Below are 25,145 nucleotides of genomic sequence, written 5' to 3'. Positions count from 1 at the left end.
TTTATTTTCTACCGGCGAATTAGTCATCTGGTTGGGGACTTACCCTATTTTCGACTTCCTTTTTGTATTATTACACGTACATTGATATGTGAAAAGACACTCATCAGACGAAGTTTTCAAAAATCCAGTAAATGTATTTAGGATTGCTGCAATTGTATTTGCAGGGTTTTCGTGGAGTTTATTTACGGATTTCCAGTAATTCGTGAGCAATGAGTAGCACTTCGAATTCGAGCCTGTCCATAGGCATTGTGAGAATGCTTAACGACAAACTATACGAAAGAAGAAAAGTTGCAGCCTTAGAGATTGAAAAGTAAGTAACATTTAAACGTTATAACTGGAACTTTAAAGTTATTAAAACTCCTGATAAACTACCTAACGAAAATACGTAAAGTTTTTTAACATTGCTTCAATAATGGTTTTGGACTTTTGTGAAGTACTGTTAAATATGAGTGATTTCATTGCAAATCAACCACTTGTACAGTATAACATTAGGAAGACCCAGTCTGTAAGTCTTAGAAATTCTTTGTTTGATTCACATATTGAAATGTCTTTGAAAAACCCTATGTTTTTCCAAGTCTTCGTTGATCTTATGTTCAGTTTAAATTACATGTTCAGAAAGTGACATTAAAAACAATTATTAAAATATTTTTTGTTGACCATGACATTTATTCTTCTTTCTTTTTAAATTATATTAAAAAAAAAAAAATATTCATTGATAGTTTTTAAGTATTCTCACAAAATTGTGTGGCAACCATGCCATTGTACTTTACAGCCACCAAGGTATGCCCCCAAAAAACTATGCTAAAGAGTTTAACTGTAAATAATTCTATTTTACCTTCAAATTTGATTTAAATCCATTCATTCGTAAGACACCATGCAGACCAGGGGTTTTCAACCAGGGTTCCGCAATTTCTAAATTGTGTAGCTAACTGAGGTGTTTTTATTACACTGGGGTTCCTCGAGCCAGTGGAATTATTACACTGGGGTTCCTCGAGCCAGTGAAATTATTGCACTGGAGTTCCTCAAGCCAGTGAAATGTTTCCATAGGGTTCCACTCCAGCAAAAAGGTTTAAAAGCACTGATGCAGACTATGCCCTGCCGCGTTGTGTGACAAACACAAACTCTGCAAAGTGCAATTTCTGGGTAAATTAAACTATAAAGGTTGTTGTCTTGAGGCAATACTAGAATCCAGTGTTGTAATGACTTAAGTCACTGTTTTTAATGGACTTGACTTGACTTAAGTCTTTTGGGCAAAATGACTTGACTTGACTTAAGCAATGACTTGGGTTAAAATAAATTGTTTTAATTAGGCAATTATTTATAAAATTGCGTTATTTGTCCCGATCGTTGCACATAAAAGAATTTGCTTGTAATATGCTGCTTTTATGTTGGTTTTTACTTAAGTTGCTCATAATAATCGGAGCAGTTTGCCGATTCGCATAATTTAAAGTTTTATTTTTTTGACAATGGTTGGACTTAAAGTTGACTTGCTCTCATAATGACTTGACTGGGACTTGACTTGGGCAACCGATGACTTGGACTGGTACTTGACTTGTTATTTATTCAAAAAGACTTGACTTGGACTTAAGTCATTTCAAAATGACTTGTTTACAACACTGTTAGAATCTCTGTAATGTAAGTTAAACATTGAATTAAAAGGTCTTAAACATTTCATTGTCTTGCAAAACAAAAGTCATAAACACAAAATGTATTCACGGAGTCAGTTTTGTTTGATTGCTTTTACAGATTGGTGAGGAGCTTGGCAAATGACGGATTAACGTCTGAGATTCAAAACACAGTTTCACATTTGGCTCGGGACTTTACCTTGTCTCAAAATCCCAACAGCAGAAAGGGTGGACTTATTGGGTTGGCTGCTTGTGCTATTGGCCTTGGAAGTCAGGTATTTGCAAAGTTTTGGTCTTGATAATAGTTATATATTAACTAGGGATTAGAGATCGACCAATATCCATTTTTTAGACCGATACCCGATTTTTTACAACTTTTCAACCGATACCGATTTTTTTATATACCTGGGAAATGTTCAAAACTTGAATTATATGAAAATAAAATCCCAATAATGTTTTAGTTTAAATGCCTTTATTAATTATTAAACTAATATTTTGCATATTAACTTGGCGGGATGCTAAAGCCAAAATTCTTTTTTTTGATAAAAAAAAAAGTTATTTGTTGTATAGGAACAATTATACCATATTTTGGAACTATAATATATCGGTAAAAGTATCGGCCTACATTTAATGAAACCGATATATCGGTCAAAGCCAAATATCGGCCGATATATCGGTCTATCTCTACTAGGGATGTCTAATAATATCGGATTTACCTGATGCCAAGTTTTAGTATCAGTACTTGGCCGCCACTAGACTTTAATACTTGCCAATCTGGTACCAAATAAATATATTGATTTAGCTATTTGCGATCTAACTCAGCGATTCTACCTTGAAATTAGGGATGTTCAAAGTAGAATCCTAAGGTATTCGTGAATAATAGGTAGAATAATATTTTTATTAAATTATTTAACCTCGATTTTCTTTGGGGGAGGGATTAATCTTAATATACCCTACTTAAAGCAGTTGTGTAAACTTTTATACATGTCCAGGTTGTTGAAAACTTTATATTATGCCAAATGCCAATGTTATAGTAAGTACATGCAACATTGTCACTGCACAATGAACTCTTTAGCAATTCGGTCTTGTTTTTTTGAAACATTGTTGGGTCTTAGTGCTTCCTTTTTAACTAACATCATCTGTTATGCAGTCAAATAATGTCGTGCAAAGAATACAAAGTTACTATTGACATAACAAATAATTGACAATTACCATCTGGATTTCGAATCCAAGGATTCAATATTCTACTTTGGACATCCCTACTTGAAATGTAAATTTTACAAAATAATTTTAAAAACTTAATGTAACTTATCACCACCAAAGCAAATTTGGGTTTAATAACCTGGTAAAAAGATTCCTTTAAACATTTTCATTTCATTTGTATTGCTTGTTGAGCAAAGTAATGACGGCATTGAGTATCAGTTAAGGTAGCAATACTTTTAGAACAAAATATTTGGGTATTGGTATTGAAATGAAAGTTCAATTATCCGACATTTAACAATTCGGTAAACACATTTATTTAACATGTAACTTTTTTGAGCTATTGGATATAGAGTGTATATATGTCTACTTTGTATCGTCAACAAGTTTTTTGCTTGTATCGAAAGATTAAATTTGACTTTTAAATAATGTTTAAGGATAATTTGTCTTGGAGTGTAATCGTATGTTAATAGGATTACACTTATTAACTCCTGTTTCATGCTAGTCTTGTGATAAATACTAGACTGGTTGCCATGCCACAAAATATTTAAATTAATTTGAGCAATGAAAAGTCAAAAGTCTTTAAATAATCTTTGAAATTATTTTAAGTCCAGCTTAAGTTATTATCTAAAGAAAGAGTGCAGTAAAAAAACAAATTTTCAAATATTTAAAAATGAACTGTGTTGCCGTCGTATTTGTACTGCGTCGTTTTCTAATTATATTAAAAAAATGGCGCTATAATTTTCTGAAAAATCTTTAAATGCCTTTGTTTTTTCAATAAAGAAATTGTGTTTTTTCATTATGCAGACTTCCTCATAATTAAATATAACAATATAGGAAGGTATCAATAAAAACAATACTATAAAATCATAAAAAAATTATAAAATAATTTGAAAATGTAAGTCATTAAGAATACTTTAATTATTGTTGCAGCATATTCCAAATTTTCTGGAGAGTTTATTGAAACCAGTTCTTATCTGCTCGGCTGACCAGGACAACCGGATAAGATATTTTGCCTGCGAGTCGCTCTACAACATTGTCAAAATTTCACGCTCTGCTACCCTTCCATACTTCAACGAACTTTTTGATGTTTTAAGCAAAGTAACAAAAAGAATAATACAGCTTTAAACTTTAAACTAATAATTATAAAAAAATGTTTAGCGGATGTTTATTTTTTGTAAGTAAGCTTATTATTGGTTGAAAAATGGGTAGATTAAGAAGAAACCAAGAAAGAATTTTTACAAAAACAAAATCTGTCCAAAAATAAATTTCAGCATATATCATTTTTGGTTCAACAAACTTTTTGATGTAAAAAACTAGATCAATGTTTCCAACCTTATTTATTGCGTTACCCTATAGAAATTATAAATATTTTGCGACACACTAGCATTTTTGCTAAGTGGTTTACTGTGATGTCACAATAAACAAGATTAAAGCAGCACACTTCGACTGTGCACAAGTTTGATAAAAACATTCTGAATTTATTGCACATGAATCACATGAATCATGCACAAAAATGTTTTAAGCAGCCTGCCAATAGAGAAATTGAACATTAGCAATGGCACCCCGATTGGGAATCACTTAACCAGAATAATACAGCTTTAAGCCAAAATTAGAAATTCCAATGTTATCCAAAGATTTTTATTTTATGTCATGTACTTTTTGTCTAACTTGATACAACATTTTTATTCAATAGCTTTCTTCAGATCCTGATTCCAATGTAAGAAATGGATCAGAATTACTGGACAGATTGTTAAAAGTAAGTAACATGTTCAAAGGACAGTAAGTAATACGTCATTTATCTCTAAAAATAGTCACTTGGTACTATTATATGAAGGTTATACAATATACACTATTCAGCAATAAAATTAGGTGTTTGCACACTTGCCCGCAAAGCCTAGGTTACTGCCTCCTAAATAAGGATAATTGTCAAACAGAACTGGCATTCTGTGTGCTGATAAGTATCATGATTTAATTATTTTAAAGCATTTCCTTATATATCAGTTAGTTCAACTTCTGTATTATTAATCAATGAAATAGAGATTGGAGTCATAACAATTAGTAATTCAGTTGGTTACTCCATGCAATGCTTTACAAATTAATATTAAACAACTGTTCATGCTTAAGCATAGTGGCTGGATGTTGTAGTTAGACCTATAGTAAGAATATCAAAGCCCATACAGAAGTAGATAGCATTTTTGAAAGTTTCAAATAAATCTTAAGATAATGGTTGGAGGTTGTAGTAAGACATAGTAAGAATACCAAAGGCCATATAGAAGTTGGTAGCATTTTGAACGTTTAGGCTAAATCTTTATGTTGAAAATGAATAAAGAGTTATTCGAACGTTGAGAATGATACCTACTTGTATATGAGCTGTGATATTCTTACCAAGCTTATTCCTGGATTATGATTTTAATTATCGTAAAGAAAGATACATCTCTAATGAATTACATGGAATAGACATTTTATATTGATAGTTAACCATTAACCAGTTAAAATCAGGGCAAATTTGTTATTATTTCTTTACATTTCAATATAAAACAGTTTGGAGCATAATGGTTGGAGGTTGTAGTAAAACGTAGTAGGAATGTTACATCTCATACAGAAGTAGGTGGCATATTGTAAACGTTTCGAGTATCTCTTATTCATTTTCAACATAGATTATAAAAAAGAATTATTAATTAATCAGATATGAATTCAGGGTCATTTTTTTAATTTTCTCATTATTTCACAACAACTATATGGGATCCCTGACAATGATTTATTTATATATTAAACTACTTTATTTTCAGGACATTGTTACCGAGACCCCTGCGTTTGACATCGCTGCATTTGTGGCTCTTATGCGCGAGCGATTTTACACCAAGAAACCTCACACAAGACGTTTCCTTGTTCAATGGCTGATCTGCATAATGTCAATCCCCGAAATCGACACCCTGGCTTTCCTGCCGGAACTTTTGGATGCGCTCTTTCTGATTCTTGACGACCGCAGCAAAGAAATAAAGATAATGTACGTCGAATATGTAATTTTGTTAGGCACACAAAAATCAATTTGGGAACTTTAGAGACGATCATGCATTTAAGATGGCACTTTGCGACAAGCTTTCGCACAACCGTGCTTTATCAGGTCAAAGTAGGATATTGACAAGAATCTACTTTGTACCAGATGAGGTACAAACGTTGTGCAAAAGCTTGTATGGACGGTTGTGCAAAAGTTTGTAGAGATTTCAATGCAACTTGTCTTTGTATACCTGATTACCCTATTTTAGAATCAAATAAGTCCATTTACAAAGATTAATACATTCAAGAAGCACAGCAAGCTAGGTTTTTTAACTATTCCGAAAGCCTTTGACAGATTAAACGAATCATTCCATAAAGATGCAAGCAAAAACAACAAGCCCGCGGTGAGATTTGAACTCACGACCTCCGGTTTCAGATGCTATCAGTCATACTAAATGTTTCGCCTTTTTGAAAATTTTATTAGTTTAAATGTTGCCCATTTTGCACTAGCAGTTGATATTTTAATGCAGAAGCAGGGCTTTTTAGCATTATGTATATATTTTTTTCCCCCAAAAATGGCCTAAGCACTTTTTCCATGGATGGGGATGGTAACAAGGAGTGACTGAAGCAAAAACTTTAAAAATCTGGAAAAAATGATTAGGCAATTCGGTTATGAGCGTGACGATATGTATTTTACAGGTGTCAATCAACACTGGATGAATTCCTGGCTAAGATTGGAAAGGATTCCGAAAGAGTTGACTTCAATGGAATGATAAACATTGTCGTCGCACATTGCCAATCAACAGGTTTGTTTGTATATTATAAATATACAGGGTTACTGCTCTGCCGACCGAACATAAGAACCACTCTGGAAATAATAGATTACCGTTGTTGAACGTGTTTGTCTGTGGCTTTTTCATTGAACTGCACAGTACTGTAGATCCTCTTCACTGTGAAATTTCTTGTACTAACATAATGTAGCAAGCTTTGGCGTATGGTTGATTCTCGACTCGCTCCTCTCTGAGCCTGTAGCTCAGTTGGTAGAGCGACGCTCCCGGTATGACCGGAGGTCGTGAGCTCGAACCTAACCATAGGCTATAGTTTAAAATTGGGACAAATCTTATATATATGGACTGTATAGCAGCATTGGTTATAAATGCTGTTAAGAAGAGCATTGATAATTTGAAAGAATGAGCTTCCTGAAAAGTAAATAATTTAAAAATGTATTTTCTGACCCACAAACAGTTTTTAATGATTAAAAGTTGTTGATTATTGGGGTTGGGGTTTTCAATTTGAAGTTAAAAGCAACGATATAACAATTTGTTTCAAATAACTTAACAAAAATCACGTTTTTTTTTGTTTTAAGATGGCCTGATCAAGGGAACTGCACTTGGCTGGTTGAACGAGTTCATTAACTTCGCAGGACCCCAAATCCTCAAGTTTTCCTCCGGAATTATCGGGGCTGTTCTGTCAACACTGGCCTGTGAGGACAAAGAACTGAAAAATATCCTTTTATCATGTAGTTAAAGTTTAAACCTTGTATAACTGATAGAGTTAAGTGTAATTGCATACTTGGCCAAAATGCGTGTAAAGTTCCTTTTTTATTTTACTTATGGACATTTTCTTAAAATCTGTGAATGCAGTTAGTACTTAAATGGAAGGCTTGTACTAACAAATTGAGCAAGCATTGGCGTATGGTTGTTTCTCGACTCGTTCCCTTCTGAGCCTGCATAGCTCAGTTGGTAGAGCGACGGTCCCGGTATGACCGGAGGTCGTGAGTTCGAACCTCACTGCAGGCTAGTTGTTTTTCTAGTCTGCCCTGCTTGCATCATAGATCAACAGATTCGGTGAGTCTGCGATGGCTTTCGGTGTATTAAATGGAATAGTTTAGATTCCTCCGCAGTCACTATAGCCAAACCTCAAAAACCTTGCTTGCCTGCATGCGAGCTAACCATGAATTTTCATGTCAGGTAGATGGCATCAAGCCGGGCTGCTTTCAAGATTGACTTTCTGTAAAATATGTAAACTCGGCGGAGTCTTACTGGCGACCCTTAAAGCAGTATACGCGCCTCTAAGTTTTGCAAGCTCAGCCTTATTCGAAGTATTATGTAAACATTACACCGGTTATTATTTTATCGTTACGCGAACGGCCTGAACGTTTTAGTTTTAATCCTTAACAAGTGTGTCGTTCGATGCTCACGCGTCAAAGAAACAGCAAAACGGGCAAACCAGAGCCTCATGAAACTCATCGACAACGAATACGACCATAAAGATGCAAACGATAAGTATGCTGCTTATATTTTAATTGACAACCTTTAAGATACACTTCGCACGGATATGTAGTGTATTTTGATAATGAATCTCAAAGCGAAAAATATCGAAGTTTTATCATCTTCAGTTAATGTGAGTGAAATATATCTAAACCTCACTTATAAAAAGTGGAAGGCATTTCTTATCATTCTTAATTTCTCATATCATTCGATTAAGAATTGTATTCCGCCTTTTACAAATAAGGTTAAATGAATTTTAGTGACATTATAACTCATGATGGTTAAAGATCGTAAAGAAAGGTCTTTATCAAGATGATGTCGATTTACCGCGACCTATCTGGCTTAAGATTTATTACCAAGCTAAATAATTGTTTTGAGGTGCGTTAAAATTACGCGTACTAATTTTTTGAAACCATGTATTTTTTTTTAATTTTCGTATATGTACTGTCGCAAGGACAACACGCAAAACCGTGAAGGTTCCTTATAAAAAGAAACGTATGTACTTTCCCACAGTTCCCCTTCTTCCCTTCCCCTCGAAGAGATGGTTGACGTTTTCACGACCTACCTTGCATCAACCTCTACCCACACCAAGTGTGCGGTTATAAGGTGGATCACCCATCTGCTTGTGCAAATCCCTTACAGTGTAAGTCGCCTGTATCCAACACAGCGTAATATTAGAATTATCCCAATTCCTAAGCGTAGATCCATATCAAATTAATGCTGTTAAGTCGATTAAGATCTCGTCGAGTGCCGAGTCTGGCTTCGAGTGTACAAATTAACCTAAAATAGGGTGGAATACGGAACTAAAAAAGGATGGGTACACTGTGCACAGATCTGTAATGAAGCTAGATAATAAATTGCAAAGCCAAAAAGGTCGAGTAGATCGACATCATCTTGATTAAGACGTTTCGATACGATTATTGAAATTAACTGATGATGATACAAGTTCGTATCGAAACGTCTTAATCAAGATGCTGTCGATCTACTCGACCTTTTTGGCTTTGCAATTTATTAAAATAGGGTGGATAATGGATATACAGCAATCCACTCTTAGGTGTGTCATACAACTTAGTTATCCACAACACGTGATTGGAAAATATTCCATTATACGCCATTCCACATTTACAATTCACAGTTTGTTTGGTCCTCTAAAAAAAATTATTTACTTAGATATTTCTCCACATCGAAAGGATCTTTCCTGTGGTAATGAAGATGCTGTCAGATCACGCAGATGAGGTGAAATTACTTAATTTACCGTGTTACCTCAAACTACAATGTCGGCGATTTATATAATCAAAAGGAAATTTAGATCTTATAATCGTGAAAATTGTCATGTTTAAGCTCCCGAACTATGTGTAATATAAACAATAGTTCGCTCGGGGTTTTAAACTTTGAGTTTTATTGGTAATATACGCGTCAGCGGAACATAAACCTGCTGCCAACGAGTTTGGATTCCATAAAGATACGCCCTTTTATGTATATTATAAAGTTCGTTGAAATATTACTTAAACTCGTAGAAATATATTAGACGTAGATGTATCACCTTTACCAATACCGATTTTGTTTTGAAAACCTCCAATATGGTCAACATTTTAATTAATTGAAAAAGAAACCTAAGCAACATTTCGGTTTCTCTGTCTGTTTATTAATCTCTTATTTTGCATGCTGAACAAGTTTTTTTTGTCTAAAAAAAGAAAACTTGTTTCTTTTTCGGGAACAACTATATCATATTTGCGCAGTAAAATATCGGCCCCAATATACCGATACCGATATATCGGCTGATATTATCAGTTAACCGATATATCGATCTATCTTTACAATATATACCTAAAAATACGTAGTCATTGTTTGAATTGAGAATGATGCTTTATCGATTTTAAACAAGCATTCGTATTTAAGTCGTACATGAGTCATAGACAACGAATAGCTTTTTGCGCATTCAGTTCCAAAATAGTTTTACCGCAATATTTGGACTAATAATGTGGACTCCTATTTTTAGGTTGTTCTTCTTACACTGGAATGCTTGGCTGAAATCGCGTCATCACCAGCTGGACAACCGATTGAACGAAAGTTGTCAGTCAGAACAAGACATGGGTGTAAGTGTTTTCAGAGTTTTTTTTTTTAATTATCGGGAAAATACAATTATTTGTCAAAATTCCTATAACAATAGTGCCTTGGTGTAATTTACGTCTTACCAGCAGTTTACTTACTCAAAGGCTAAAAACTGCAGGATATGATTACATTTTGTTGAATCCGAGTTTTTGAAGAGGTTTAATTGCTTTGACAACCATCACTGTTAACTTTATTGTAGTATTTACAAAGTGGAAGCTAGGTTTATTTGTCTCTCTTTTCTGACGTCACAGTGAACATCTCGAGTCAGTCTCTCTCGTCGCCTCTCGTGCTCAACGTTTACTTCACCAAGTTTATCGGCCACTTGCTGGCGCTGTTCAAAACGGACAACAATCTGCTTGAAGTGAGAAGCACATTCATTATCAGGTGAGCTTTTGTGACGTATCAATTACAATTGTGGTAATCGCATCGTTTGAATTTTCTGTAATAATTCAACAGCTGTCTTGGTTTTAAGTGAATACTTAATAATCCAGGCGAAATACAAACTAGATTTCACTGCATAACAAAAATAAAACCAATACCATTTTGTTTTAATTATAAAATGTAAAAATGTAAATGATGAGAATTCTTAACAGTGAGACTCCTTCGGTTCACTAAGTATTGCTTTATTTGTTAACTCGGATTTTGGCTAAATTTGTATGGAACATTTTGGTTGTAGTTCTTTTTCTCGAAAAACAAATCTTGAGTTAACTTTCAAAAGCGCTTTAGCATTTTACATGCTTATGGATCCTTTACATAAATACCTCAGTCATAAGGGTCATAAGCCCCAACCCTTTTAACCTTTTTGTGCTAACCTATTACGTCACACTAACCTATTACGTCACACTAACTTATTACGTCACAGGCAGCTTTGCGCGCTGCTTCACGCCGAAAACGTGTTTCGCGCGCTCGCCGAGTCGCTAGCGGCGCAAGAGAGCAACGCTGACGTCACCGGCGAATCTGGGGAAAACCCAAAGTTCTGCGCTCACGTGGTCAAGAAGCTCAACTCTATACTGATGACGTCAAGCGAGCTGGCTGAACTCAGGGACAAGCTAAAGAACGGTGAAGGAAAGGTGAGGGGGGCTAAATTACGGAAACGGAAATTTCGGATATGTTTAATTAAATACATTTGGAGCAGATGAATAATTATTTTTAAAATGACGACCATCATGAATTTTTTTGGAAAAAATAAATTAAATAGTTCTAAGTTTTATTTGTATATATAATTTCAATGACACACTATAAATTTTTGGATAAAAAAAATTTAAGATGTTTTGTGCATTTGTTGTTTTCTCCTAACGAAAGAATACGATGTTTTGTTTTATTATGGCAAAGTGTGTCCCACTTACCAACTTGTTAAGTTAAACATTACAAGACAGTGTTTAGAGTTTATTTATTTATTTTAATCTGGTTGAGTTAAGTTTTGGTTTGTTTACATTATTGTTTGATAACTTTAAAAACGTTACCTAAACAAAAGTGATTTTTGGTATATCAGTGACGTAAAATAAGTTTTAAGTCAATGTCAACAGCGCGTAAACGTTTAGAAAAATCCAACAAAAAAACTAATAAACAAAAATTTAGTCTAAACGTTAACGAAATATAACCTACTCTAGAATTTGCTATACTTGATGAACATTATTATACAACGTACATTAGATTTGATAATTCTTGCACATTGTATTTTACAGCTTTCAATTTTACGCAAGGTTTATTTTGTACTCCTTTATTTTGGTAACGATTTGATTAATAAACTGTGTCATTTCTTTTTCAGGAAAACAGCGAGTTCTTTTGCTGCTTATACGGTAGTTGGAGTCACAACGCGGTCTCAACCATCACGTTATGTTTGCTCACACAAAACTACAAGCACTGCTGTAGGCTTCTGCAGAAGTTGTATCCTTTACCGACATACTGTCTATTCATTGGGTTGTGTGCCAATAGATGTAGGAGAGATTTTTTTAAAGATAACATGCATTACCCGCCAAAGTTTGCATGGTTGTAGTTGTTGCACATTGTAGATCAGGGGTCGGCAACCTACGGCCCGCGGGCCGGATCGCCGCCTCTTTGATAAATTAGAAACCAGTCCATTTCACATACTTTTTGACTATTTTTAAGTGCGAAAAATTTTCGCGGAATGACCATTCTGCGTCCGGTTTGTTTACGTTTTGATGCTGTCTTTTCAACTAGATTAACTCTTTATTACCGTTGCGCCGTAGGTTGCCAAGTGGAAAGGTTGCCAAGTGCGTCGCGGAAAAACGGAAAACGTACTTATTCGGAAAACGTACTTAAAAACGGAAAACGTACTTAAAATATTGGACATATATTTTTTAACAGTTTATTTATTTTTCATTTTCGGCAATGTAATAAAAACTTCAAGAAATTTAAAAGAAATGTCCGCATACAAAAAAAAAATCGCGCTCGCCCGGTGTACCTTCACTTAAAAAGGTTAACAAACACTGAGCTATAGATTACCTTTAAGTTATCGCGTTCCATCAAAGTAGTTTTATTACACTTTTCATTCGTTGCACGGATGACGACGTGTGAACTGTAATTTTAACCCACACAAACGCTTTTTTTCGCTTTGCGTCAACACTTTACTGCCTCCTTAAATGTAATTGAACACGTTTTTAAGCACAAAAACGATCCGAGGCCTGCCTGATTCACAGTTCTAACATGTTGATAACACAATTATTAGTTATCATTTTGTGCAGCCCGCAGAGACCTTTCTGAGTTTGGTTTTGGCCAGCGACTGGAAAAAGGTTGCCGACCCCTGTTGTATATGGTAAAATAATGTCAAGTCGTTTTAAAAAGTGTTATAAACCAATAATTTGAAACCAAATCAATTTTTATATAGGTGTATTTGAAACGAACCATTCAAGCACTGAAACCAAATTTCGTCTTTATTGATTTTAACAGGTTTTGGCACAATTTGCCTTACAGTTAAATATTCATGTTACCTGAAGTTGTTTATATTTTCGGCAATTCAGTTTCCGATATTGAAATGCTGCGTTTCACTGCAAATAATTACTGAACTTCCTGTGTTAATTTAGTATCAGATCAGCACCGACACCAGCCTATTATCGGACGAGTACCGATACTACCACTTGGTATCGCGTAATGACCCCGATCCGATATTATCGGACATCGCTAGTAGAGATCGATCGATATAACTTTTCAGGTCGATACCGTTAAAATAATGGATGTACAACTGGAACAACAGTTTGTATAACCATCCCAGTACGATCCCTAGCTTATAACAATGTTTGTATTCCTTAACCTTCCTCTACTCAGCTCTGACTTCGAGTTGACCGTTGAGTTTCTGGTCGAACTCGACAAACTCGTGCAACTACTCGAGTCGCCCATCTTCGCGTGTGAGTAGTAACCAAACGATTATATCGACTACAAATAACTAATCATACAAATGAGTTTTTCACGGAGAAAAAAACATTAGTTATTTAATTTACCGCAAATGGCAATATTAGTTGTTTTACTCTAAAATGTTTACTTTTAACAGACTAAATTAAACAATATCACTGGGATAACTTGCTCGTAAGCCTAAAATTGTCTATTTAAAATTATTATATGCAATTTTTTGTGTTAATTTTTTTACTCGTAAGCCTAAAATTGTCGATTTGAAATTATTATATGCAATTTTTTTTGTTAATTTTTTTACTCGTAAGCCTAAAATTGTCTATTTAAAATTATTATATGCAATTTTTTGTGTTAATTTTTTTACTCGTAAGCCTAAAATTGTCTATTTAAAATTATTATATGCAATTTTTTTTGTTAATTTTTTTACTCGTAAGCCTAAAATTGTCTATTTAAAATTATTATGTGCAATTTTCTTTCTTAATTTTTTCACTCGTAAGCCTAAAATTGTCGATTTAAAATTATTATACGCAATTTTTTGTGTTCATTTATTTTCAATCGTTAATCTAAATCTGTCGATTATATGCAGATTTTTTTACTTTTACTCGCAGATCTTCGTCTCCAGTTACTCGAGTCGCCCTGTCGTCGATATCTTACTAAATCGCTCTACTCGCTACTCATGCTACTCCCGCAAACTCGCTCATTCGACACACTCTGCCATCGACTCCAGTGCGTACCCGACCCGCAGAAGCTACCCGACCTTACTGAGTAAGTAGTTACTCGTATGGAATAAGAGCGAGTTAAACATACTCATTAAGTGTGCAAATGTATTTGTCATTTTTGGGGACGTTTTTCAATAAGTGTTTGAATTTTATTAGTGGAGTCCTTGAATGTGCAAATAGATTTGTAGTTTTTGGGGGCGTATGAGTAAAATGCTTGAGTTTTATTATTTTAATTTTGCTATCTTTTTTAATCGAACAAAACACACATTAGTCAGTGCGAGTTTAATTACATTGAGTATTGTCTTCAGATTTCATCGAAAATTTTGGAGAAATCTTTTTAAAAATCGATCCGAATAATTCTAACCATATAAAACTACCGACCAGGTAGACGACCACCCATAGGTTAAGAAACACTGGTCTTAAAGCAGGGGTGGGGCAACCTTCAGTCGAGGGCCAAACCAACCTCAGAAAGGTCTCTGCTGACAGTAATAAATTTTAACTGACAATTATGTAATCAGATATATTAAGTTGGCGAAACTTCCATTGTTGATAGTTCCAATTCAGGGTAGACATTACACTTTTTGACTTCAAAAATTTACCTAGTTGAAATAGCTAAAAAACTATGATAAAGGCCTCTTACTCATATCGTAAAGGGGGTGGCGGGCAGAATCATGTTCATTGGCGGGCCGTGTGTAACCTACCCCTGCTTTAAGCCTCCTTTCTTTGCCGATCCGTGTGAATTAGGCCGAATATCAAGTTTTGATGTTTTGTAGAAAACCCTCGCAGTTGTTGCAAATAAAGTGCACCTGTTTACTTTCCACAGACACACAAACGCGGGCAACCGACTCACAGACGTCGACTTCGATTCTTTATACGAACAATTCGTATCCGTCCAACAACAACACGCCGCATTCCGACGATACAAGCGACTGCAAGCCTCAGCAACCGTGCACAACACCTGACCACACGTCATCAAGGCTGTGACGTCATCACTGCTGTGACGTCATCACTTCTATGACGTCATTACTTTTATGACGTCATCCGAACAGCGGGCAACTTAGTGAACTGTTTGTGCCATCGCCTGCCGTAGAACTGTGGGCGAGCGAGAAACGAGGTTCTTAGCAAAAATTATGACGTCACCAATGGCGATTGCGTCACGGGTGTGACTTAATTGGCCGAGTTTATTTTGTTTGCTGTTGTTTAATGATGTCTCAGGTTAGAAAGCACGTGATAAATCGTAAATGGTTGCTTTAAATGCCAACCGATGCTGTGTCGTGTCCTTATTATCGAACTAGTGTCGATATTCAAGAGAAATGAAGTTGATTGAATTTTAGACACTTAATTACTGACCGTAGCTCAATTGTTTCATTTTATTTACTTTTGTTGTTTTGCAAAGTCTTCCTGTGCAGTAGCGGCTGTAAGTCATTAAGTAGCAAAGCTAAATATTGTGATTTTCAATTTTAATTCGACGCCACTGTGTTAATTGATATGTAGCTTTAAACATTAAAATACACACGGCTTTGTAGAACGAACACTTATCCCCGAATTTCTGTAAGCTATTTCTATCAAAACCAAAAAATTAACAAATTTATTTTTAGTTTTTGCCGGCGTATTTTTTATTTTGTTTATTTTGTTGGTGTCATGACGTTATAACCGGCGTAAATAATATTTTAATTACGTCACTGTGTGACGTCATGTCAACCCTAACCTGTTACGCAACAATGCAGTCAAATAATGTAAAACAGCTCTCTGGCAATTTTCACTACACTAGTCGTATTTAGTTGGTCGTATTTATTCAATTTTCACTACACTATAATAGCCAGGAGAGGTTTTTTACTAATATTAGGCGTGATAGCAATATGTTATTATATATCACAGTGGAATATTGGCGTTTTTGAGTTCGCAAAGACTTTATCGAAATGTTCCGATTTATTTGATTTTGATCGCTTCGCTGAGTTACATGATAGTTCCATTGCAGGGATACCACCCTATGGTATCTGGTATCGGCGCTGGTTTAAAAATATAAAAAAAAATAAATCGCTACTCTGTACATCGGCCAAGTATATGGCTTTGCCAAGCTTTCACAAATTACCTTAGGATAGCCGTAAAGTCAATTGGTTTGTTTTGTTTGTGTTACTCGTTTCGTTTAGTTTACGGTCTTTGTCCTATTATAACATGGTACATTACTATCGCAAACCAAGGACATTATATGTAGCTATGCCGGTTAAGCAATCAGAAATGTGCTAATTTTTACCTCGGCCTTTTGAGCTGTCCGTTTGTTGGTTGCTTATATACGTGCAATACCTGAAAGGATTTTGTCGTTTGTCTGTTTTTGTCCAAGAGATATTAAAATTCGTAAAATGTCATGTTGTTATTTGTATAAAAGATACTACGTGCTCCTTTGGAGTTTACGAACAACAATCTATTTTAGAGCATAATTGCTGGAGGTTGTGGTAAGACGTAATAAGAATATTTTGAAGCCCAAACAGAAGTAGGTAGCATTTTGAATGTTTCAAATAACTCTTAATATAATTTATGGTGGTTGTACCAAGAAGTAGCAAAAATATCAAAGCCCATATATGAGTTGGAAGCATTTTGTAAACGTTTTCGAATATTTTTAAATTTTCAAGATGTTGAAATGAATAAATATATATTTTAAACTAAATAAGTTATTGCTGCCAGGCATAATATATAACCGAGTGTTGCTCATATGTCAGTATCCTGACGAAGACGTTCTAGGACAGGGGTCGGCAACCTACGGCCCACGGGCCGGATCCGGCCCGCCGATGAAATTCATCCGGCCCGCCGCTCCTTTGTCAAACTAGACACGAGTCCATTTCACATACTTTTTGACTATTTTAACTAAGCAAGTGCGAAAAATTTTACCATTCTGCACCGGTTTGTTTATGTTTTGACGCTGTCTTTTGAACTAGATTAGCTCTTTATTACCGTTGCGCCGTGGAAGGTTGCCAAGTGCGTCGCGGCAAAACGGAAAACGTAATTATTCCAAAATATTGGACATACTTTTTAACATTTTATTTATTTTTATTTCGGTAATGGAATAAAAACTTGCATAAAATTTAAAAGAAATTGCCCGTATACAAAAAAAAATCGCGCTCGCTTCGCTCGCCAGGTGTACCTTGACTTAAAAAGGTGTTAACACACACTGAGCTATAGATTACCTTTAAATGTTATGGAGTTCCATCAAATTAGTTTTATTACACTTTTCATTCATTGTACGGATGACGACGTGTGAACTCGAATTTTAAACCAAACAAACGCTTTTTTTCGCTTTGCGTCAACACTTTACTGCCTCCTCAAATGTAATTAAACACGTTTTTAAGTGCAAAAACGATCCGAGGCCCGCCTGATTCATATTTATAACATGTTAATAACACAATTCCTAATATTCACTTTGTGCGGCCCGCAAAGACCTTTCTGAGTTTGGTTTTGGCGCGCGATTAGAAAAAGGTTGCCGACCCCTGTTCTAGGACGTCGAAACGTCGATTGATTATATGATACTGCTGGATGAGCAACACTCTGTTATATATATTTGAAACGTTCAAAATGCTGCTTACTTCTGTATTGGTTTTGACATTGTTACCATATTCAGTTTGCAAATTGCCCTTACCTTATAAGATTTTTTGATTTCTAAAAACAAGAGCTTTTTCAGAAAGGCATTTCTTATTATTGTAGCTGACACGGTCGTTTTAAATAACATGCCAAAAGGGGCCGGACTAGGAAAATAACTTCAGCAAAAAAATGAGTTTCTGACCTTTTTGTATTACTTCATGTTAAACATGGGGCCCTCAGCAAAGTTTAAAGTCACCCGTTTTTGCTGTACCCCGCAACAAAAGATATAGGGTACTAGAAAATATAATCACCCTCGAGAAAATGGTACCATACCGGCAGTCCAGTTAGGTGTTTAAGATAAAGGTTAAAACATAAAATTGGAAGGAAATTTACAGAAAAAACTATACTCTTTGTCTCATTTGTTTTAAATATGAATAAAATCGACTGCAAATTTCGTTCATCCAAACATAATTTTGTCAAAACACCAGTTTTCCAGGTCTAACTTTCTGCTGCTTGGCTTACATCCCTTATAGTTGCGGTTTGAATTGAAACACAATACTCTCCGTCGTTTTCATCCAGACTTTCCACTGAGAACAATGGCCGCTATAACATGGGGCTACTTGCCTGTTTACTTTCCTGTGTGCGAGTTGTGTTGTGTTAACATAGCACCAACGACCGATAATAGGTGTGGGCTTTATGAGGCGTGGGCTTTATGAGCTACATAGTCGACTGTTCAGAGCTTGTCATGTTACTTATTCAGGATGTTTCAAAGTTTCACAAGGTTTAAAGCATAAAATTAATGCACATAGTGAGACGCAGAAAAAAAACAACATGAAAGCCCAATATCCCATGTTAAGCCATGTGATTTGTCACACTTTAAAGTAAAAGTGTACATTATGTGAATATAGATTTAGATAAAGATTTATGCAAAACTGTTTAAAAAAATGTTTTTGCTCATTTTAAAGCACACCTTTGGGTGAAAATTAAATCACTAAACACCAAGTGTTTGGTACGTAGCCTATACAAAGTTTTCTAACAGAAAAGGAAAATCCAATAGACCGGGGTTCTTAAACCTTTGGATTCCTAACAACATAAATGTTGTTTGTTGGCATTAAGTTTTTCATAGATTAGAAAATGCGACATAAAGTAAGGGTACTTCAAAGACCTGTTGTTTTCGATCAAACTCGTCTACAAAGGTTAAACAACAACTGAGTCTAAACACTTCGAGAAGGTGCCTCATTTTAAACCCATATCATACACAAACAAAAAATTAGAATATCGATTTTTTCATAAAAGCGGTTTGCAATGTTTATGTTGTGACAGGGTAAAATATATTTGAGTTTTAGCCCTTTAAAATTACTTAACGCCCGTTTAGTATTTTCGATAACATAGTTAAGGCTTGGCTTTTGTGCTGTGAATGGGGCTTTTATAGCAGCCCGGATAATATTTCAGTGGCATTTAAACACACGCGTTACCCCATTGTAAGGCTACTAGCGTTACGTTTAAAGGCGTTGTCGGGGCACATTGTACAGGGACCTGTGCTGGTTGTAGGTAGGCTACATTATGATGGGAGTTTTAAGTTTGCGACCTACTAGATACCTTTACAGATAGCCAAATTATAAATGGTATTGAACGAAGATTAAGGCAGAATTTGCTGTTCTTAGACCTTCGGCAGAAATTTAGTTTGGTACTATAGCAGGCAAAGAAATACGTTTGTTCTTTGAAGTCTACAAAAAAGAAAAAAAAGCCTATGTGATTTTAGTTATATTTTAGGTATGAGTATGCCATTTCAGTTTTTACTGTTTCAAAGTTAAGTAAGAGAAAAGTTGAGCACATAATATCATTGTTCCAGTTAGTCTACATTTACGCTTAGAGAAAGTGCTCCTGTCAATCGATGAATAAAAATAAAGGTTTGTTTGTTTCACATTTAAATTAACAGAGTCCGACAACTTTTGTTTTTGATAAGTTAAGAGGTTACAAAACAACAGCCGCTACATCGACTTCGCATTTCTTGCCTTAGGTCGGCAAGCAAGTAGTCAACACTTGAGCTGGTTTGTGTAAATACTCGAATGAGGTTTGGTCGATTCTAAGTGCGTTAGTAAAGACATGACGTCAATCCACTAAGTGTAGTTAACGTAACTAATTTCTACCCGCTGATTCAGAGTCAAAAGCAGTTTGTTAATGGCAGCTGTGCCCCTGTTAATGGCTGTACAACTTTATCGGTTAACAATTTGTTGCTGAAACTGTATTCTCAAATATTATATCTATTAGATTTTTTATGGCAAGCATGAAAAATCTTTTTAGAGAAAACGTCACAAGTGACGTCAAACCGTGACGTCACAAATGTTTAAACTTAACGCCATACAGAAGTAGCCCTAAGAACAACACACAGTTCGTTTGTTTCGTTAAAGTTAAAGGTTGAAGAGGTGTTATTTGAATACAAAAGCTACATTATAAAGATGGTGTCGATTTGCGCGAAGCAAAAATTTCATTTTTTATTTTTATCGCTTAGACAGCCAATTTTTTTTATTTTCAAGAGTGGGATGTGAGGCACGACGATATTGAATTAAAACGATTTTATTTAAAGGGCGTTAAGGCATACTAGAAATACAGTTACGTAGTTTAAAATAGGCAAAAAATACAGTTTTTTCGTGGCTATGCCTGCCTCAAATCCGCCCCCAGGCAGTGAGACGTACAGGTCATATCAAAGCATATACAGACCTATATTAGCAGGATGTCATCCCTTGTATAAGCATGGATATATATAAGTCCTATACACTTTGCAGCATTTTCTAACACTGTTCTGATATTTCTTCCAAAGCTAAAAAACAAAGAACGACATATTTTGGAGTAATTTTTTAGGGTATTAAAATAAAAGTAAATAAATTTTACCAAAACAAGCTAAGCTCAAGTGCAAAAACAACATGGCTGTATCAGTCGCTCGGCCGGAACAAGGCGCATTTAATAGCAAGACCCCGCACGAATCCGCCAAGACCTTCGACTTCCAAACCAAAACCAGGTTCACATCGGAAAAGGCCAGTCGGGTCCGACGTAGTTTACTTCACCAAGTCCCAGCCGAACCCTTCCACTACAACGTGTGGACTCTACAGCCTCCTAACTTTAACGCTCAGGCCTTTGAGCCGCGCCCAGTTAAGCGTAACACAAGAGAAGCGATCAGACCGTGGACCTACGACCGCCTGACGCAATACGTGGACGGAACGGCGCCCAACGCGGCCCAACGGCGCCGGAGCGACCGCAGAATGAAGGAGTACTTTCGGATGCTCGAGGAGCAGAGGAGCGCTCAGGAAGAGAGTGGGAGGAGCGAGGAGAACGTGAGAGCGAAGACGTGCGGTGATTTGGAGACGAGAGGAAATTTCCAGGTGATTGTTGTTCATTTATTGGGGGAATGAAGTTTGGATATCATCGATGTTGAAAACAGTTACCCTAACTGTAATTAATAAGCTAAGCAAAATAACTTAAAAAAAGGCAATAAATAAATAACAACTTGCTAAACAGCAAAAGTTTATATCAGCAAAGGAAAAGTTATATTTCAAAAAATTACAAAATCAAGGTTTAAAGTATTGCACCGTGGTTTCCAAACATTTTTAGTGACAGAGCCCTTTAAAACAAAATTTAGTCACAGACCCCAAACTTGCCTTGTCTCTGTTTGTTTCTGCATTTGTTTAATTAAGGTGAAAGCTAGCTAGAAGACCACCGCATTGCTATCGCAACACATATCTCCCAATTTTAACCTGCAACATTACAATCTCTATTTCAGGTTCGCTTCCACAGCGTAGATCCATACGAAGCGAAGATAGAATTCGTGAAGCATGGAAGATACCCTAGTGGTCCGTATCATATGCCGCAACCACACGACTTCAGACAGGTGAGTGGGTTATGTTCTCTCTACGTCTTTTTTCTAACCTGCAACTAACAAAAAAATGATTTTTAGATGAGCTTGTACCGTATAAAATTACATACGCTTAACGACGATTGTAAATATAGAACTGTTCATAAAATAGCAGTCATTGGTTAAAATAATATTATTTTTCCAGCACCCCATTCCGGACGCTCAGGGGCCTACTTTCATCATTGCTTAAAACATATCGTTTTTAACAGCGCCCATTCGTTTCACCGGGTCTAATGGAACACAAAAGCAATATTTTTATAATTTCTGCACATAATAGGCTTACGAATCCTATTTGCCGACAATAAGGCTTTTTTGTTTCAGTATCCCTCGTTAAAAACGTTGGGCCTGGACGAATTCGCCACCGGCTATCAGCGCGACTGTATGGGCCTAGACGCAAAGAAAAGAGGTTTAAGAACACGTGAGTTACATTAACCCAAAAGATACCAAAAGATTAAATATGGCCACAAACATTTAGGCACATCTTGAAAAGCAGTTAGGCTGCATTAGGTATAAATTACATTACCTTTAAGTCGTATTTTCAAAATGTAATTTTTGTCCTTATTCTTTAATTGAATTCTTATCCTAAAATATGTAACGTTTACCCTGTGATACAACATATATATTTACCTCAAAGTCTATTTTTTATGAACGTTCTAATATATGATTTTGTGACAAGCAAATGTCGTTGTACCGTTTTTTTTTACGAATAACCTATATTGTTTAGCCTATAAACTGAATAGCCTATACTGATTAAAGTAGTATTAATCTCTTACCGTAAGTAAACGCCTTTTTCCGGCAACCTTAAACCTTTTTTTTAGCTATATAGCTGCAATTTTATCTATATAGTTGCATACAGTGCAATTGGCTTGTCGCCGCTATGTAATTTGCTTATACTGTATTAAAAAACTTAAAGCTAAAAAAAAATTAGATTAGAACTAAAACTGTTGCTATTGTGCTCTAATTTTCGTAAGAAACATCTAAAATTACTAGTTGTCCGTGTCGGCTTCACCTTTTAACCAAGAACGTTCACAAATAACATCAACACTTTTATTTTATTCCTAAAGTTTATACCTTGATTATTTGTTTTAGTAACCGGTCAACCGGTGGACGTTTTGCGAAAAGTTCCATTCCGCAGCAAGTCGGAATACGCGATCCCAAGGCCTTTGAAGTGGGACAACCAGCTCATGCTCCCCAAGCTACCATTCCCAAACAAGAACGCCGGATTTACTGTAAGTGGCGGTTTCGTTTTTTCAGGAATGCTTGGGCTAAAAATGATTCAATAAAAATGATATCTGGAATGCCTGAAATTAAATAATATATATATATCTTATGTTTACACTCTTTCTGCATTCAGAACCTAAAAATCTAACCTGGGCTTCAGCATCATGTTTATAATAGTTTTAAGGTATCAGGGCGCTGGTCTAGAATGCTATAAATTTTCGGCGATCTTTCACTTATGTACGTGAAAAGTTATGCAAAAAACAAAACAAAATAATACCGCATACCACAACGCATATACCAAATTTTCCTACAGTAACGAAACGAGTAGTCAAAATTGATATTACTAGGAATAAATAAACATAATAACAATAGTAGACCAACCCAAACCTTAGCGCTAGCTTTCAACCTACCCTATTAATGTCAGCAATATAAACCCTTGGACGAAAATGTGGTTGCATTCTAGACCAGCGCCGATATCAGCAATATACTTTTTATACTAGCTGAAAGACTAAACTTGTTCTCGAACACCTTATAATTAAAAACAGTAGTAATATTGTCAGCTCTTCAATTTAAAATCGCCAGAAATAACAAAGCAAGGCTAAAGCCAGTCGCAGGAACTTTGTTGTTAAAACCAAGTCATTAATTACTTTCAAGCCCAGAGGTAAATTTAATTCGTCGAAAGCGCGTTTTATTTTTGTCACGCCTAATTAACCCCGGAATAGACTCAGTGCAGCCGTGGTGTAAACTGAACTTCGGCAAACTTATTTCATGGTTGTCCCTAACCCTAAGTTACAGAAGAATAATCATCTATATATATATATATATTCGTGATGTTACTGAGCATGAATTGAGATCGATATTCGACTAAGGGTCAAGGTGATTTTCAATATCACATATTCAGTGCAACACTAAACCGTATTGCAACAAACAACAGAAATCGGTCATCTTTACTCACAAAACGTTCAATAATTTCGACTTGCGCAACTAACTCCGCGAAATGAACAGAATGATACTATTAATTTTTAGATTACATAACCCAGATGTTGGTGGTTAAAATTTTCGTTACCAAAAAAGTTATTCTTAATGGAAATTCACTGGTATGTTAGGCAAAGTCATCAATATACAACTGTGTAACCAACTGCCAAAGTCGGGCAACTAATGATAGCCAAATAAAAAATGATTGCTGAAGCATCATTTTCAATTTCCAGCCCAGGGTTTCGGATTTTGATAACGAAGCCCAGGGGAGTTTGTCATGTCAGCTGTATGGACCCAGTATCCTAAACCGCTAAAATCGATTTTGTTGCAGAGACACACAAGAACCGACAGATCCGCCCGGAGTGCTTACCTGGAGAGAGCTGAAGCCATGATGGAGAAGCGACAGAAAGAAATCAAGGAATTCAAGGAGCAGTTTGACCGACAATCGCAAGCCTTAAGTCAATCTACAACCGCGTAAAACATTTATACATTTATTTGCTCTGTGGCCAAACCATGACTCTTGTATGTTCATTGTGTTTTGATAAAATTATGGCTTGTACGACAGTGTCGGATCATGCCTTTTAGAGGCTCTAAGCACTTGAAACTTTGGTGCTTTGTACGTGTCTTTCAAAATATAATTGGGGGTCAAGTTTGAAATAGTTCTCATACCTAAAAAAATCATAGCAAGTTCTAAGGTGATACTTAAGAAGGAAAATAAACAAACATTTACTTCAACCGGGCCACCATTGAGGTCTGAGTCGTCTGACCAACTCGAATTATTTCATTAAACACTGAGGAACCATTGGAAATTCGGCTATGAAAATTTATGAATTGCCCCTTCCATTGGTGCCCTAAGCACGTGCTTATTTTTTTTTAATCCAAACCTGCTGAACGGTCGACATGAGCAAGAATCTTGTAATTCGTGACGTTGTTAGTTTATATATTGAATATTTTCATTAGCGCTTTCGCAATAAACCACTGTGGACCATGCGGCTTTGAAAAGGCTATTATCAAAATCAGTGAATTTCAGAATTTTAGTGTAAAGTAAGCCAAGGCTACAATTGTCTAGCCTGTGGTGAGGTTCGAACTCACGACCTCGGTCATACCGGCACCGTCGCTCTACCAGCTGAGCTAAATAGGCTCATAGGGGAGCAAGCGAAAAACAACCATAGGA

General features: G+C 35.7%; 2 protein-coding genes and 1 non-coding gene across 3 annotated transcripts; all 3 read left to right on the top strand.

Moving 5' to 3' along the window:
* The first annotated feature begins 177 nt into the window (after window positions 1-177).
* Window positions 178-15,280, top strand: LOC146162739 (protein VAC14 homolog). Its single transcript, XM_083384469.1, has 17 exons — window positions 178-310; window positions 1,747-1,900; window positions 3,759-3,926; window positions 4,522-4,584; window positions 5,618-5,835; window positions 6,525-6,631; window positions 7,192-7,329; window positions 8,026-8,110; window positions 8,609-8,738; window positions 9,266-9,331; window positions 10,095-10,191; window positions 10,459-10,591; window positions 11,070-11,277; window positions 11,976-12,094; window positions 13,493-13,572; window positions 14,182-14,338; window positions 15,116-15,280. Exons 1-17 carry the CDS (start codon window positions 210-212, stop codon window positions 15,252-15,254), a joined length of 2,163 nt encoding a protein of 720 aa, XP_083240595.1. The 5' UTR covers window positions 178-209; the 3' UTR covers window positions 15,255-15,280.
* Window positions 7,550-7,624, top strand: Trnat-ggu (transfer RNA threonine (anticodon GGU)). The gene has a single exon. It is a non-coding gene; the product is annotated as a tRNA-Thr (tRNA).
* Window positions 15,281-20,695: 5,415 nt separating the features above from the next.
* On the top strand, window positions 20,696-24,872 carry LOC146162738 (uncharacterized). Its single transcript, XM_083385566.1, has 5 exons — window positions 20,696-21,245; window positions 21,644-21,751; window positions 22,097-22,193; window positions 22,865-23,004; window positions 24,303-24,872. The coding sequence occupies exons 1-5, from the start codon at window positions 20,790-20,792 to the stop codon at window positions 24,447-24,449; spliced, it is 948 nt and encodes a 315-aa protein (XP_083241692.1). The 5' UTR covers window positions 20,696-20,789; the 3' UTR covers window positions 24,450-24,872.
* Window positions 24,873-25,145: the final 273 nt, after the last annotated feature.

This window comes from Ascidiella aspersa, chromosome 3 (genome assembly GCF_963924565.1).
Source record: "Ascidiella aspersa chromosome 3, kaAscAspe10.2, whole genome shotgun sequence".
NCBI lineage: Eukaryota > Metazoa > Chordata > Ascidiacea > Phlebobranchia > Ascidiidae > Ascidiella > Ascidiella aspersa.
The sequence above is the reverse complement of the archived record's forward strand: the minus strand, read 5'-3'. Positions and strand labels throughout refer to the sequence as shown.